Below are 16,274 nucleotides of genomic sequence, written 5' to 3'. Positions count from 1 at the left end.
GCATTTCCCCAGGCTGAGTCTCACCTTGCTGTTTGTGGCCTGCATCTCTCATTTGCCTCTCAGGTGCTTTTCTGTCTTCACTGGAGTTCATGGCTCCTCCCAGGTTGATATAATCTATGCTGTTCACCCATCATCTTTCAGATCAGTCAGGAAGAGTCCAGTATTACTGAGTCTTGACCTTGACTCGGGGTTTACTCAGCTTCATGCATTACCCTTTGCTTATGTGGTATTTGAGACTGTGCCTTTAAGGGCAGAACTTCCCCGAGAAGAGAGTCCAGAGATGGGGCGCTGGGAAGCTCCTGTTGCTATGCACAGTCAGCCAGCTAGAACCGGACCCAGAGAAAAGCAGCTCTCTGCAAGCATCATAAGCACTTAGTGATCACTGAACCCCACATGGGAGCAGGAGTAGCAAGGACCTAAGAAATACCCTGAGTGGAAGAATGGGGACTCTGAACTGCTCCAGAATTAACTCTCTGGATACACAGAAAACAACAGGAGGTTTACACCCTGCCCCTCCCCACTCTGTATCTGCAAGCAATGGGTGCCAGCAAAAAGGGAGATAGTCAGAAGGTTGCCTTATATTCCTAATAGCTGGTTCTGAAGCATGTGAAGCATAGTCAGTGAACTATGAAAGCGCATTACAGAGATTTGAGCAGTACTGTGCACTCCATGCCAAAATGAAACGCAAGAGAGAGGTTTTCAAGCAGAGCAAAGTGGAACCACTGGGGAGTTTGTGACTGCTCCAAGGCTGCAGAGCCAGTCTTGCAAGTTTGGGGTGCAGAGTCCCTGATAAGGGACCAGATAGGGATTGGAATCTGGGAAAGATATAAAACAGCGAGAGGCTACTGGAAGCCCCAGAATTCACCCTGGACAAAAATCAGAATTTGCCAAGCAAGGGAAGTCACCCCGTCCAGAATGAAGCTTATGAAGGCTGGGCAGTGCTTGGACTGTGGAGACATGATAACTGATCCCAAATGCTACAAGAAAAGAGGCGTGAGGCAGTGGGGCCTGGAGAGCTCAAAAGCAGCACACGGAACCCACACAAGCTGAGACAATGCCTGGCCTGCAGGCTGTAACAAGCTGCACTTCGCCTCACTGCCACACCCCCATTCTCATTCAGGCAGCTTTATTGTCCATCCAAACAAACCAGTTTCTCAGCTCACCCCTTGCATTTTAAGGTTTCACTTTCTCCAGCTTCCCGGCCCTCTCACCCAGTCTCTCCCCCCTCCCTCCAACTCTTTTTAGCCTCACCTTAACTGATCCAACTGGGAGGGGAAGCCTCTGTTGCACAGGGGAGCTGGACTTACTTTAGTTAGAGTGTCAGCCACCCTGAGATATACCTCCCCCCTTTTCAGGAAAATCTGCCTCTTTCACAGGCACTTATTTTCTGAGCTGCAAGAGGGCGGGGAACAGGGGGGTTGGATGAGGCAGTGGTCCTGTGGGGGTAGTCAGGAATGAGAGGGGAGTGGTGGATGGGGGCAGTCAGGGGTGGGAGGTCCAGGGGTGGTCAGGGGACAGGGATCAGAGAGTGGTGGATGCGGCAGGAGTCCCGGGGGGCAGTCGTGGGACAGGGGGCAGGAGAGGTTGGATGGGGCAGGAGTCCCAGGGGAGCCGCCAGGGGGCGAGAAGCAGGGGGGTTGGATAGGAGGCGGGGGCCGGGCCACCCTTGGCTTGTTGGGGAGACACAGCGTCCCCTAACTGGCCCTCCATACAATTTTGGAAACCCGATGTGGCCCTCAGGCCAAAAAGTTTGCCCACCCCTGCTTTAATCGCTGAGCTTCCCAGAGAGTCTTGTTATGCACAGTCAGCTGGAACCAGACACAGAATAAAGCAGATGTCTTGAAAGCATCTTAAGCTCTAAGTGATCACTGAGCACCCAGGCTTATGCTCCTTCAGTTGGTTTTCAATATATAGGAGAGAGTCATGCACAAGCCAAGTAGAGTTAATATGTTGCTAAGAAACTAACTCTCACTGACACCAGCTCAATTACATCTTCCCTTTATCCCCTCCACTTGGGATTTTATCAAAGGCAGTGATTGAATTTATCAGGCATGGATTGTGTTGTGTTCCATGGCATACAACAGAGAAGTTAGATAAAAACATAAATACTTTTGCTGGACGGTTGCATTGTAACACTACTTTCTCTCTTTGAATTCAGAATAACATATACGAACCCCAAAACAGAGAGTGAGAAAACAGGCTGCTCCGTAAGGCAGCAAGGAGCAACTCATCCCCCCACCATTGTACTTGACTCTTTCCAGACTGGCTGGCTGCTGACTGACTCAGATCACATGGTTTTCCTCAGTGCTCCCTAGCCAGGAAATGATAGCTTGTCATTTTGAACCAGTTCCCAATACACCACATTTTGTTCCTCGTAAACTTCACCATGATGATAGCTCCCGGCTCCATCACCAGCCAGAAAGACTCACCATATGGTAGCACATTCCCTGCTACAGGCTGTTAGAGCAGCATTTTCACCCAGGGCAGGGGGTGGCGGAGCTACCACTCTTTGCCCCAGCTTTCAAAGTTGCCCATTGTGGGGTGACCTGTTTTTCCTTTGGGAGGAATGGTATGGTTGTAGTCTGTGAGGTCATGAGCCATTCGTTCCTGCAACAGCTGTGAGAGAGGCAGCTAGAGCTCATATCATGCCGGCCCAAAGTGAATTTGAGAGGCTCCAGATCCCTGTCCTTGAAGGGTCTGGCTCAGATTCAGCGCTGTGCTCAGCTTCTGGAATTTTCCTGACATTTCCAAAACAAGCTGGGGCTAGTCCCATCAGACTGCCCAAGTGAGCCCCAGCCATGCCTTTCGTTCCCCCCGCCCCCGACTGTTACGTTAGCACCAATGCCCCTGCTTGCTACAGGAGTGCTTGTAAGGAGAGAGGGATGGACCAAGGTACGGTAGTTAATAGACGAAGTAAGTAACATGCAGCACTGTGTCTGAGTTTTATAAGCCCAATAGAACTTCCTCATGTGTGTCTTTGCAAATGGCTTCTGGAGTGCAACTCTCAACACTGGCCACAGGAAAAGGAGCAGGAGTCCTAGAGCTGAGGGCGTTTATTGTTCCTTTTCCTGGCCTTTCCCAGAGGAGGCACTTTAAGAAACAGGGCAGGAACACTGGTGGAGGGGGAGGGGGCTGGCCTCAGTTACTCCAAGCCCAGCCTATCTCAGCAGATGTTTAAGAAGCAAGAACTGGTTGTGTGACTGCTCACAGCTGCTGCAGCCCTAACCTCTTGCAGCAGGAGGTGCTGTAGGCATTTCCAGTTTAGCTATATACTAACTCCTGGAGCTAGTTCATTAGTGATGTTTGTGCTGTGACATTTCCTCTAACACCTGTGCTTGACACCCTGGGCTAATTAGACGAGTCATCTGCAATGATTCTGGAGTTGTGGGGGGCGGGGGGTGATTTCCATTCTCCCTGGGAGAATTGAGTCAGCATTAGCTGGGGGTGGCTGCCTGTGACATATTTCTCTTACTGGTGATGACTGTATTGAGACTGTGGCTACAAGCAGTGGGCTTGGGGGAGGCCTGTGTTTGCAAGGTCTCCTGAGTTACCTGGCGCACCAGCTCCCAGAACTTGGAGTACCAGCTGCAGGATATTGTTCCAGGAGCTGCAGCTAATAAATATCCTGGCACGGGAGAGAAGAGCAGGATGATAAACATCTATCTCTCTCTCTTTCTTTCCTGTCCATTGCTACTGTCATCCTGTTTTTGTGCAGGAAGGCCTCACTGTCTCTGCATTTTGTGGTTCTTTTTCAGGCAAGCCACTGGGAGCTTTGCCTGCATTTGGAGCCCACGGCTAGCCCCTGTGCACCAGAAGGGAAAAGATGGGAGGGTGGAGAAGGGGCAAGTGATATAATACCCAGGGCAAAGACTGAGTAAGAAGAGATGGGGGAGTCCAGGGGCCTCTGCAGGGTCTGTGCCAGCCGCAGCTCTCTCCTGCCCATCTCCTCAGCTGAAGTAGGACAAGTCAGGGTGTGGGGCTGGAGTTTTCAGGGAATCTGCTGCATACAGTAGCTGATTCTGCTACTGAGGGGAGCAACCCTATCTTGGTTTTCAGTTGGGACCAGCTCTGATGTGTGGTGTGGCACCCCAACTGCGTGGTCTCTGGGGGTAGCGAGCAGCTGCTGCTGAGGCAATGGATGGACTCTGAAGTGGGGCTGGAATGGAATCCTGGGGAGCTCATCTCACCTCTCTCTTCTCCCAATTGAGTAAGGGCATTTTCTAATTCAAGGGTGGGTCTCTGCAGGTTGGCAGCTGCTGTATCTCTGTGGGGCAGGGACAAGAGGGAATGGGCGGGGACAGCTCATCATTGCAGTACAGAGCCCATCTGGGCATTTCCTGCCACTTGGCTACGCGTTTGGGACAGAACAGGTTAGCTAAGGGAGCCAAGTCCTTGGGTCTTTGCATTCGGAGTCACTTCCTATTATCACTGAACCGTAGGGCGAGACTCAGCCAGACAGCGAAGCAGGGGGATGTCATGCTGAGGGGAGGAACTCCAGCGCTGCTTACCTGCAAACTTTGTCTTGGCCAGTTGGTTGGAAGAATAACATGGGCTTTTAACAGGTGCCTGAAGAGTTAGGCTTCAGATGGGTCTTTGGGGCTCAACTCCAGGGAATGGGGGCCTGCAAGGTGACCTTCACTATTGATTAACACTAAGAAACACAGGAGAGCTTGTATGGGACTTTTAAGAATTGTAAGTGCTATCTGGTTACTGCACTTTTCATGTCTGGAACGTTCCTGGTGGTGGCAGAGTTCCTGGTCAGCTGGAGCTGGTAGGTCTGAGCAATAAAGTGAGACTGGAGGTGGCTTGTAAACAAGGGACTCACTGCGATCCATGAAGGGACTTCGGCATTGCAACGCTGAGCATCATGGGCCATAGGAAATCACAGGAACAACACTGTGATCCACAATGCCTGGGCTAGGCGCCTAGGTTCCCTACGTAAGAACTGGGGAGAGCTGGGTGCCTTATGATGGGATCCACAAAAGCCAGCATGCTAGGCTGGGAGCCACCTCAGCTAGCCAATGGGAGATGCTGGTTAGAGGGGTATGCCCCTTCCAGAGGTAGGTGCCTGGGGCTGGGCTGCAAGGAGATGCCTATCTTGGCTTAGTGATCCACAAATGGGAGCCAGCCTACGGCTGAGGCACCTAAGGTGTGTCTCGCAGGAATGAGTTGGGTGCCTGCCTCACATCACACAAAACAGCTGGAGGAAGACGTGATGAGCAGCTTGTAACTCAGTGCCTACCACACACCCCTGGGATGTAAGAGACCCAGGTTCAGTCTCCCCACTACACCCACACACACTTCTTGAGTGGGAGAAAGGATGGGGACAGGGGTCTCCCACCTCTCAGGAGAGTGCTCTAACCACTGAGTTCTGGGGTCACCAGATGTGGGGTGAGGGGCCTCCCTCAATCTCTCCTGTTCCACTGTGGCAAAATAATGAAAGAGTGACGGGAGCAGGGGGACTGGCCCCTGGGTCTCTGTGCTCCCAGGTGGGGGCCTTGACCACTGGACTAAGGAGTCATCCTCCCTCTCTGGCCCAGTTACTACTGAAGTATTTGTTTGCAGTGATGCAGGAGCCAGTGTCAGAGATCAGGTGACCACATTTCCCAAAGGGAAAATGCGACACCGAACCGGGCTGGCCCAAGGCCCCCTCACCCCAGGGCTGGCCCCAGCAGCTCATCCAAGGTGCCCCCCCGCCAGGCTGTCACTGATCACTCGAACCCTGCCGATATAGTAGTGGCACAAACTGCAACTTGCACGTTTCCCACCAGTAGCAGTTGCTTCCACGTAAGGATGGGCAGCGCGCTGAGCTTACTCAGTCCATGCGAGCATGCTCAGTACAACCTACATAGGAAATTCTGCCAGGGAGCAGTTTGTGCCACTACGCAGCCCCCCACTCGAGGCAGTCGCTGGAAACTTGCCGGCCCCCCACGCACTGGAACCCTTCCTCCTCCCCCCCTCCAGCCTAGCCTTCCCAAGGCAAGGGGCTGGCATCTCCACTCCCCCCTAAATGTTCCTTGCACGGCACCCACTTTTTTGACAAAAGTGAACATTTGTCCCATTCGCTCTTGCCAACTTGATCAGTTTGACAAGAGCAAACGGGACAAATCCCACTTTTGCCAAAAAAAAAGTGAGGACAACTGGGACAGGGCTTAAAAAAGGAACTGTCCTGGTCAAAATGAATAGTCTCCCTACTCAGAGAGAGCATGAGAGTGAATCTGCAGTGCAGTCTTAGGGTACCCACCTGGGAGGCAGGAGACACGGGGCCCAGGCCCCCTGCTCTGATAATGCTTTAATTATTTACCATAGAACAGTTTCAACAGAAGAGTCTGAGGAAGCTGCACATCAGACTATCCCATAGCTCAGTGGTTACAACACCGCCCTGTTCAAATCCTTTCTCCCCCTCTGGCAGAGCAGGGAGAATTGAACAGGGGGCTCCCATATCCCAGGTGTGCGCTCCAACCACAGGGCTAAAAGTTACAAGGTGGACAGCAGTGGCTCCACCTACACTCAGATTTTGAATTGGACCTGCTCTGGTAGGCAGCCTCTGAGCACACCTACCGGATTGGGCCCCCACAAGGATATATGTTGCCGAACACCTGTCTGTCCCTGGTTCATGGTTCACGCTGGGGCTTAGGCAGGAGTGATGCATCTAAGTGCCTAGAGGGAGGCAGGTGTACGTACATGTCCCAAAACATAGGCACCGAGGGAACTTTGATTCTGAAAACTTACACACTGAGTTTAGGTGCCCAAGTTCCAGCTTTGTAGACCTAGGACCTTCTCCCTGTGCTAACTCTCTTGCTAGTTAATTTTCTTCTTCTTCTGATCCAGTCAGTCATTGCAGTTAAAGTGAGAGCTGTGATTGTCTGGGAGTTATAGCAATGATCAAAGGATCCTAAAATGAATATTTTTCACAGCTCTACAATTTAGCCTGTGGACTTTGATAGCAAGAGTTTCAAGAAGATGAAGGGAAATTGGCTGCTGTCAGCAAGGAGGTCTGGTCTTCTCAGCATACATCAGTTTTAAAGGGCTGGAGCCTTCAGAAGTTCAGAAAGTTTCCTTTTAAGAGCACCATTCTTGAGTCACTTGCCCTGAATGTGTGCCCCATGCTACAGAGGAAGGCGAAAAACCTCCAGGGCCTCTTCCAATCTGCCCTGGAGGAAAATTGCTTCCCGACCCCAAATATGGCGATCAGCTAAACCCTGAGCATATGGGCAAGATTCATCAGCCAGATACTACAGAAAATTCTTTCCTGGGTAACTCAGATCCCACCCCATCTAATATCCCATCACAGGCCATTGGGCCTATTTACCATCAATATTTAATTACCAAAACCATGTTATCCCATCATACCATCTCCTCCATAAACTTATCGAGTTTAATCTTAAAGCCAGATAGATCTTTTGCCCCCACTGCTTCCCTTGGAAGGCTATTCCAAAACTTCACTCCTCTGATAGTTAGAAACCTTCGTCTAATTTCTAGTCTAAATTTCCTGGTGGCCAGTTTATATCCATTTGTTCTTGTGTCCACATTGGTACAGAGCTTAAATAATTCCTCTCCCTCTCCAGTATTTATCCCTCTGATATATTTATAGTGAGCAATCATATCTCCCCTCAACCTTCTTTTAGTTAGGCTAAACGAGCCAAGCTCCTTGAGTCTCCTTTCATAAGACAAGTTTTCCATTCCTCGGATCATCCTTGTAGCCCTTCTCTGTACCTGTTCCAGTTTGAATTCATCCTTCTTAAACATGGGAGACCAGAACTGCACACAGTATTCCAGGTGAGGTCTCACCAGTGCCTTGTATAACGGTACTAAAACCTCCTTATCTCTACTGGAAATACCTCTCCTGATGCATCCCAAGACCGCATTAGCTTTTTTCACGGCCATATTACATTGGCAACTCATAGTCATCCTATGATCAACCAATACTTCAAGGTCCTTTTCCTCCTCCACTACTTCTAATTGATGCGTCCCCAGCTTATAACTAAAATTCTTGTTATTATTCCCTAAATGCATGACCTTACACTTCTCACTATTAAATTTCATCCTATTACTATTACTCCAGTTTACAAGGTCATCCAGATCCTCCTGTAGGATATCCCTGTCCTTCTCTAAATTGGCAATACCTCCCAGCTTTGTATCATCTGCAAACTTTATTAGCACACTCCCACTTTTTGTCCTGAGGTCAGGAATAAAAAGATTAAACAAGATTGGTCCCAAAACCGATCCTTGAGGAACTCCACTGGTAACCTCCTTCCAGCCTGACAGTTCACCTTTCAGTAGGACCCGTTGTAGTCTCCCCTTTAACCAATTCCTTATTCACCTTTCAATTTTCCTATTGATCCCCATCTTATCCAATTTAACTAATAATTCCCCATGTGGCACAGTATCAAACGCCTTACTAAAATCTAGGTAAGTTAGATCCACTGCGTTTCCTTTGTCTAAAAAATCTGTTACTTTCTCAAAGAAGGAGATCAGGTTGGTTTGGCACGATCTACCTTTTGTAAAACCATGTTGTATTTTGTCCCATTTACCATTGACTTCAATGTCCTTAACTACCTTCTCCTTCAAAATTTTTTCCAGGACCTTGCATACTACAGATGTCAAACTAACAGGCCTATAATAACCCGGATCACTTTTTTTCCCTTTCTTAAAAATAGGAACTATGTTAGCAATTCTCCAATCATATGGTACAACCCCTGAGTTCACGCTCAGATGCCACCTCTGATGGCTGGGTCCCACTGCTTAGGGAATTCTGTGCATGTAGGGCGAGTGGGAGCACTAGACGTTAGGGACAATGCTGCACGTACAAGTTAGCAAGATAACAACTGAAAAAAAGGCCCAAACAAAGTGCTGATGCTGCATCTTTTTTTTAATTTTGCTTCTCTAAAGCGAAAGCAGAGCAAGTGACAGGAGGAAAAAAGTGATTTTAAAAAAACAAAACAAAGGAAAAGGCAGCTGCTGGGCTATATGGGGAAAAAAAAGAGTCCCCACAAGGGAGGAAATTCATAGAGGCCAAGCCCGCACTAACTCTTAATAAAATACAATACTGAAAATAAGATCAGAGTGTCTCCAAAATACAATATCTTAAGGGATCGGCAATAATACAAAATAAGGTTCATTATGTACAAACAATTTCTGCTCTTGGTCTCTGTACAACGGTGTGAATGGGAGGCCCGTGTGGGCGGTGCATAGTGGAATTGTTGGGTAAGGAGATGTGGGGGAAGAGGGTATACTCAGACCTGACAGTGGTTCTGTACTTTGGAGTGGGGCACAAGGAAGGGAGGTATGGTGGTATCTGGTGAGTGGGTCCGGGGTGGACCTTGACTGGAGCAGAGTTGTTCTGAAGGATCTTCCTCTTCCCATGCCCATGGCAGAGTGCACGTGGAATCATGGCTGGGGTTTGCTGTGTCCTGGTCTGTCCCAACTGGCTCCAAGAGACAAACAAAACAAAACGGAGAAGAGAGGGAAGTGAGGGTAGCCCTCTTGCGCCATCCTGCTCCTTGCCTTGAAGCGCACAAGTCAGTGAGAGCCTTCCCATCCCTCCTCCTCTGGGAGTCACCTCCTATTTGCAGTCTCAGGGCGGGGGAAGAGAGAAGGGCAGCAGCAAGGTGTTGAGAGGGGACTTCTTTTTATTATTATTATTTTGGGGGAGGTTGAGAAAAATGAGCCAAAGAAGTGTCTGGAGGAGAGTGAGAACTGGCATGGACATGGTAACTCCGATTTACAAAAGTAGGGCAACCCAGACCAGGTCTGATCTCAGGGACAGCTCCAGGCACTGGGCCTGGAACAATTATTTTAACAAGGGGTAGCTGGGGGAAGAGGAGCAAGGAAAGATGCAACTCTTCCAGCAGGGCTTTTATGGGTAGGGAGAAGGGACCAAAACTAGCATCTGGGAGCTACAGGGAGATTTTTCTGGGGGGGAACCTCGCTGGGTTTGAATGAGGCCTCTGACACAGAGCTAGAGATGAGACAGTTTCAACATCAGATTCAGCAAGTCTGGAGTTAAAGGGGTGAAGAGCTTGGTAACTTTGGTGCCAGCATCTAGAGAGCAGAGACCCACAGCTCTCTTTGGTGACCCTCATTTATTCCATTTATTGTGGATATTGGGACCCACTATCACACAACAGAGAACTTCATTCCATAAGAAAGGGTCTGTGGGGAGTGGGCAGGGAGGACTGCACTCTGTCTTAGGGAGCTCTGGTTTCCCAGGAGCTGCGGACTGAATTTTAAGTCTATTTATCAGAGTCTTCCCCATGAAATCGGTGCGCCAATCTCTGCAGATGATCAGAACGGAAGTTACGTGGGCAATCCATCAAGAGACAACTAGATCAAGGTAGGTCTTCTCTCAGCTGAGGCAGAAGCATATTAACCATGGAGTGAGGGGAGGAAATTATCTCACTCCCAAATTCTCTAGGAGACTAACCCCAAAGTTACCATGCCCATAGCCTTTCAGATAGGCAATAAACTCAGTTCTCTTTCCTTCAGGTGCATCTGACATGAGCAAGGGGTACAGAATTGGGCACTGCCCCCTGAATCTGGAGGCTTTGGGGAATGAGTCGGATACCTCTGGGGTCAAATACAGATCTCCTCCTCCAACCCAGCAACAGGGTGAACAATGCTCACACGGGGAGGAGAGAAGGGCTTGGCCAGACACAATCCCTGGTTCTGGCAGTCACTGTGAATCCCATCCAGCGATCAGCACTAACATGGGCTGTGCAGAAGTGACAGGCTGAACTCAAGACCAGCATGGGAGTGTCTGAATGCAGTGTCCTCTCCCACCAAGTCCCCTCAATCACTCAGCGGGGAGGGGAGTCTGCATCCAGAGGGACGAGGCCTTGAGGTCTGGCAACTGCTACAAAGATTCAGCTGCGTCACTGGAGCGTGCCTCCCTGCAGGAAAGAAAAGACAGCAATCAGATTTGCTGCGTTTACCAACTAGTCCCAGCCATGGGCACTGTTCCAACCCTAACCAAAGGAGGGCAGCCTTTTCTTTCCCACCCACTGGTCCCACTTCTTTCCACAATCCCAGGAGAGTTAATTTCAGTTTTGGGAGCAGAGAACTCCTCTGGGATCCCTTTTATCCTCTCCCTTTATTCCCCACTCACTCACTGATCTGCATCTAGCTGATCCACCCTTCTGCCCAGCAGGGTGAGGAGTGAGAGGAAACTTCAGTCCCATCTCTATGCCCCCTTCTGTGATGGCCTCACTGCTCAGACTGTCTACAATGGGAACAGAGGGCCAAATAGGAGGGGGAGTCTTTTGCTGTGGGTACTGGTTTGTACTGATCAGGATGGAGTCTCCCAGCCCATTGCTCCTTGGCATTGACCATCCTGCAAATGTTGGAACCCTTTAGCCATTCAGCCCCTTATGTCTACTGGTTACTATGCCAGAGCAACTCCACATTCTAGACCCACTTGTGGTCCCCACTCTTCTGATCCATGGAGCCTCGCATGGTTCTGTGCTCCCTGCAGGGAGCAGCCCCCTGCAGCCACAGTGCCTGGATTAGTGCACTCCCAGGAGACAGAAACAGGAAAGGAGCTCGTCTATCCTGCCAGCTCCGAGCCTTGTGTCAAACAGCTCCCCTACTGGGAAGACAGGGCTACTCTGATGCTCTCCCTCTCTCAGACTCTGCTGTTTTGGAGTTTGGAGACAAAGCCCCTGGAGTAGGTGGGGCAGGGAGAGGAGTTTCCAGCCTGCTTACCTCTTCTGGAACTGGTCTTTGAGGTGGGTCAGAGTTGGGTCAGTTTGGTTCTGGTCCGGGCCCTGCAGCTGGGATTTGCTCAGGTACTTGGCTGTCTCATGGGCCCTGGCCAGGTGGCCCTGTATGTGCTCCTGAGGTCTCCTCTCCTCAGACTGCCCTTTGTTAGTCTCCTGGCCCACAGGATGCTCCACAGGGAGGAAGGAGCTGTAGCCCTCCTCTAAGGAGCCAGCGCCCTCGTCATAGAACAGGAGGCTCCGGGACTGAACTGTAAATGGAGAGAGCACCATTAAATGCTGAGAACAGGAGCAGAACCCAGGGGCACAAGCCGTCCAACACACAGTCACCCCAGCACATTGCAAGCCACACACGCCAACACAGCCTGTCCCACCTCAGCTGCCTGAGCCCAACACCTACGTACATACACAGCATCCCTGGAGTACATTCAGCCTTCTCTGTGGGGAATGGAGACGAGTCCATGATTTTCTTCTCCCATCCTGTCTTTTAGCATCTGTCATGTTTTGGTACAATGGCAAATGGAGAAGGGCACTGCTGTGAGACAGCTCTCCCTAGCAAGGCCGAGGCAGGCATAGACAGGGCACTGCTTTGAGACAGCTCTCCCTGCCTTATATCTATCAAGAAGAGAGGGTTTGGGAGCACTTCCAGGGGATTAGAGGAATGTATCATGTTGGACTCACTCTTACTGGTTGTATAAATGTCTGGTGCCGGAACTGCTTTCACTGTCTGTGATGTGGAGGAGAATTCTGGGAGACATGGCATCATGGATCCCAGGACCAGAACAAAGCACAGCACCAGTACCTGGGGGTGAGACATTAAAAAACCCATCAGCGTTGCCAGCCACAAGACAATGCTGTGATCCCAGCACACAAACCCCCAGCAGTAGGAGACCATGTGGTCAGATTGACAGTTGGGTCACTCACTTTGCTCATCTTAGATTATCAGGAGAAAGGATTAAGTCTGCTGTCCTCTACTGTCACTTTCTCTGAAATACTGCCAGCTCCATGTGCAGGGCCAGCTATAGAGACAACTTCAGAGTCTCATTGCATGAGTGGGAGATGGTATAAAGAGAAGGAGGTTAGATTCACTGGGCAACAGTTTGGGAAAGAGGAGCCTACACTTAAGAGGGGAGCCAGACTATTGGCACAGACAATGAATACAGTTTGGGGGCATTGTTTAAAGCAGGAGCTAGGGGAAAGCCAACAGGTGCTCAGGAACACTCAGGTCAAATACATTTCCTAGGGATGGCAGTTAAATAAAGATGTCTCTGTATCCAGTAAAGGATAGGACCGAAATGATTGATGAACTGGACCAGTGACAGCCTGAGAGCAGACATCCTGTTGATTTATCAGAATTCAGATTAAGGAGTTACATAAAAACAGGCAAATGGTCAAAAATAAAAACTATTGGTGTTTACACAAATGTGAGAAGATGAAAAGCACAAACAGGTGAATGAGCATGCCTGGCAGTGGAAGAAGATCTTGATGTAACTAGAATTATTGAAACATAGTAGAATGATGAAAATCAATAGGCTATTGTAATACTGATCTATTACTATACAGGGAGGACAGGTTAGCTCACAAGAGGTGGGTGGGTGGGGGGAACAGTGTACTTGAGGTTCTATAGAATCGAGGGTGATAACAATTCAGAGTGAGAATCCGTATGGATACAAATTCCATGTCACGAGAATACAAATGGACTAGTAGTGTTATACTACCAGGCTCCAGCTCAGGCCAAAGATATTGATTGCACAGTGCTGGAAAGATCAAGGAGGTAACATGATCTAGTAAAAAACAATAATAATGAGTGATTGCTACTACCAGGTATAAATTGGTCAAGTGTCACATCAGGACAAAGGCTAGAGAAGCAATTTCTTGACACCTTAAGAGAGTGCTTTTTGGAACAGCTAGTTCTAGAGCACAAAGGAGGAGAGATTTTTAATTCACTCCTAAGTAACACATAGAAGTTGGTTCATCAAGAAACAATAGCTGAGTGACTAAGTAACCCCAGTATTATGAAGGGTACGAAATTCTAGCACGGTGACACTATACTTTAGAAAGGGGGATTTCAAAAAAAGGAGACGCTGGTCCAACAAAAGCTCCTATAGTCCAAAGTGAGGAAATGAGATTAGTTAAACTCAACATGAAGGCTACTCATAAAGTGAGCTGTAGCTCACGAAAGCTTATGCTCAAATAAATTTGTTAGTCTCTAAGGTGCCACAAGTCCTCCTTTTCAAGGATACAGACTAACACAGCTGCTACTCTGAAATCTCTCTGAATGGAGGCTGCTTATGCACAAAACGGCACTCAGGCCCCTCACCAACTCAGGACTCAGGAAAATGAGGGGGGGGGGGGAAAAACCCAGAATGGGTAAATCCAAAGGTTTAAGAGATTATTTGCGCCAAAAAAGATATCCTTCAGAAAATGGAAATTCAACCCTAATGAAGCCAGCAGAGAGGAGCATAAACGAGGGGAGGTGAAATGGAAGATGGAAATTGGGAGGGCTAAGAGGGAATACAAGAGCAAATAGCCAAAGATAGAAAAACAAATAATAAGTTCTTGACATATACCAGAAGCCTGTGAGAGAACTAGCACATCTGCTGGACTGCCATGGAGTGAAGGCAGCAATTAAGGAAAATCAGACATTGCTGAGAAGCTAATATATTTCTTTGTATTAGTCTTTAGCACAGCTGGGAGATACAGGTCCCAGACCTACCCTTTCCAGGCAATAAAGATGAAGAGTTGTCAGAGATTGAGGAGGTCCAGGAAGAAACAGATACATGAAGGAGCAATGAGGTACTAGGACCAGATACATAGTTTACATCCAACGGTTCTGAAGGAATTTTAAAATGAAGTGACTGAGCTGCTAACAAAAGTATGCAATCTCTCATTCAAATCTTCTCCTACATGGGAGCCCTGGTGAGTAGCAAATGTTTTATCTAACTGTAAAAAGGGGAGATGCTAGGAATTACAGGCTCACTTCACTTTCAAGCGTCCTGAATCAGGATTAAAAGTAAATTTGGAAACACCTGATGTACTAGGAAGAAATCAGCACAACTTCTGTAAGAAAAATGTAGCCTCCCAATTGACTAGAATCTGATGGCCCTGTCAGCAAAGGGGTGGATAAAAGAGAACCGATTTCATTGATTTGGATTTTCAGAAGAACTTTTGACAAAGTCCTGCGCAAGAAGCTATTAAGGAAACGACTCTAGATGTTGCAAGATGAGAGGTAAAGATCTGTCATGGACCAGGAACTAGCCAAGAGGCAAAAAACCAGAAAGTACAGATAAATCAATTTTCCCCATGGCCAAAGGTTAATAGTGAGGTGGCCTTTGTGACCATTCTAGGACTCGTGGTGTTGAATGGATCTACCAACTACCTGTGAAAAGACCAGACAGGGAGGTAGCACAAAATGATGTGGTTAGTCCAGGCTAGAGCAGACTTTGAGGTATTTCAGAGGGATTAACGAAGTTAAATGAATAGGCAGCACAATACTGGATCAAATTCACTGTTGAGAAATACAAGATAATGCACATCGGAAGGAATAATTTGAACTATTCATACATCTTGCTGCATTAAGCATTAACTAGAACCATACAGGAGAAAAGATCTGGGCACCATTGTCAGAGCTCAATTACAGCTTTTGCTTGATGTGCCGTGGTTGACAAAAAGCAAAGAAAAGGCTGTTTGTATGACGAATGAGATAGAAAATATTAGAATGCTATTATAATGAGATACTCTCACCAGGGACACTATGGTCAGTTCTGGTCACCCACTCTCAAAAACTGAAATTGCAGCTGTAGGGGGGTTCAGAGATGGGCAATGAGAATGAGTGAAGGCATGGAGAGATTGAAAAGAATGGGATTGCTTAGTTTAGAGAGGATACAAATAAGGGGCAAAAGAGAGTTAAATAATGAATGGTGCAGAGAAGGTAGATCAGACACTTCTGTTTATCCTTTCTCATAATAAAAGAACTAGGGGGAATTCAATGAAACTGAAAGGCAACAGAGTTAGAACAGGGAAAAAGGAATGCTTTTTAAACAGTGCAGAATTAACTTGTGGGACTCCTGCCAGAAGCTATCCGAGGCTAAGAGCTTAGTAGGATTCTTAAAAAGGATCAGGCATTTATGGTTCATGAGAACATCCACACTGACATTAGAGGGGACACAAAAAATACAGTACAGGTATAAACCCTCCTGCTTCAGTGCATAAACTTCCCCGAGGACAGGTTATTTCATCAGAACTGCCTGCAGCATGGTTTCTTATACCTTCTTCTGAAACATCTAGCACTGGCCACTGTCAGAAGTGGGATAGTGGACTAGACCCAGGTCTAATCCAGTCTGGCAATTCCTATATTTGGCCTCAAAGCTTGGGACTGTAAAGCAGTGAAACAGGGAAGAGGCTCTTCCGGGCTCTAAGGAAATAATTTGTCTAAATAAATCCACTCTTTTTGCTGGACACTGGCATAGTATCCACTAAAAGAAAAGGAGTACTAGTGGCACCTTAGAGATGCATCCGATGAAGTGAGCTGTAGCTCACGAAAGCTTATGATCAAAT

The 16,274-nt window shown here is 48.2% G+C and overlaps 1 protein-coding gene across 1 annotated transcript in view; it reads right to left on the bottom strand.

The window, feature by feature from the left end:
• Positions 1-8,854: 8,854 nt before the first annotated feature.
• Positions 8,855-16,274, bottom strand: part of CREB3L1 (cAMP responsive element binding protein 3 like 1) — a 68,807-nt gene continuing 61,387 nt past the window's right edge. Inside the window, exons 10-12 of the mRNA XM_048855027.2 lie at positions 12,399-12,519; positions 11,704-11,968; positions 8,855-10,892 (exon numbers count right to left, since the gene is read on the bottom strand). Coding sequence (XP_048710984.1) covers positions 10,856-10,892; positions 11,704-11,968; positions 12,399-12,519 — 423 coding nt within the window. The 3' untranslated portion in view covers positions 8,855-10,855. The remainder of the gene's footprint in view (positions 10,893-11,703; positions 11,969-12,398; positions 12,520-16,274) is intronic.

The sequence above is a fragment of the Caretta caretta genome, chromosome 6, assembly GCF_965140235.1.
Source record: "Caretta caretta isolate rCarCar2 chromosome 6, rCarCar1.hap1, whole genome shotgun sequence".
Lineage (NCBI taxonomy): Eukaryota > Metazoa > Chordata > Testudines > Cheloniidae > Caretta > Caretta caretta.
This window is presented reverse-complemented; position numbering and strand designations above follow the sequence as displayed.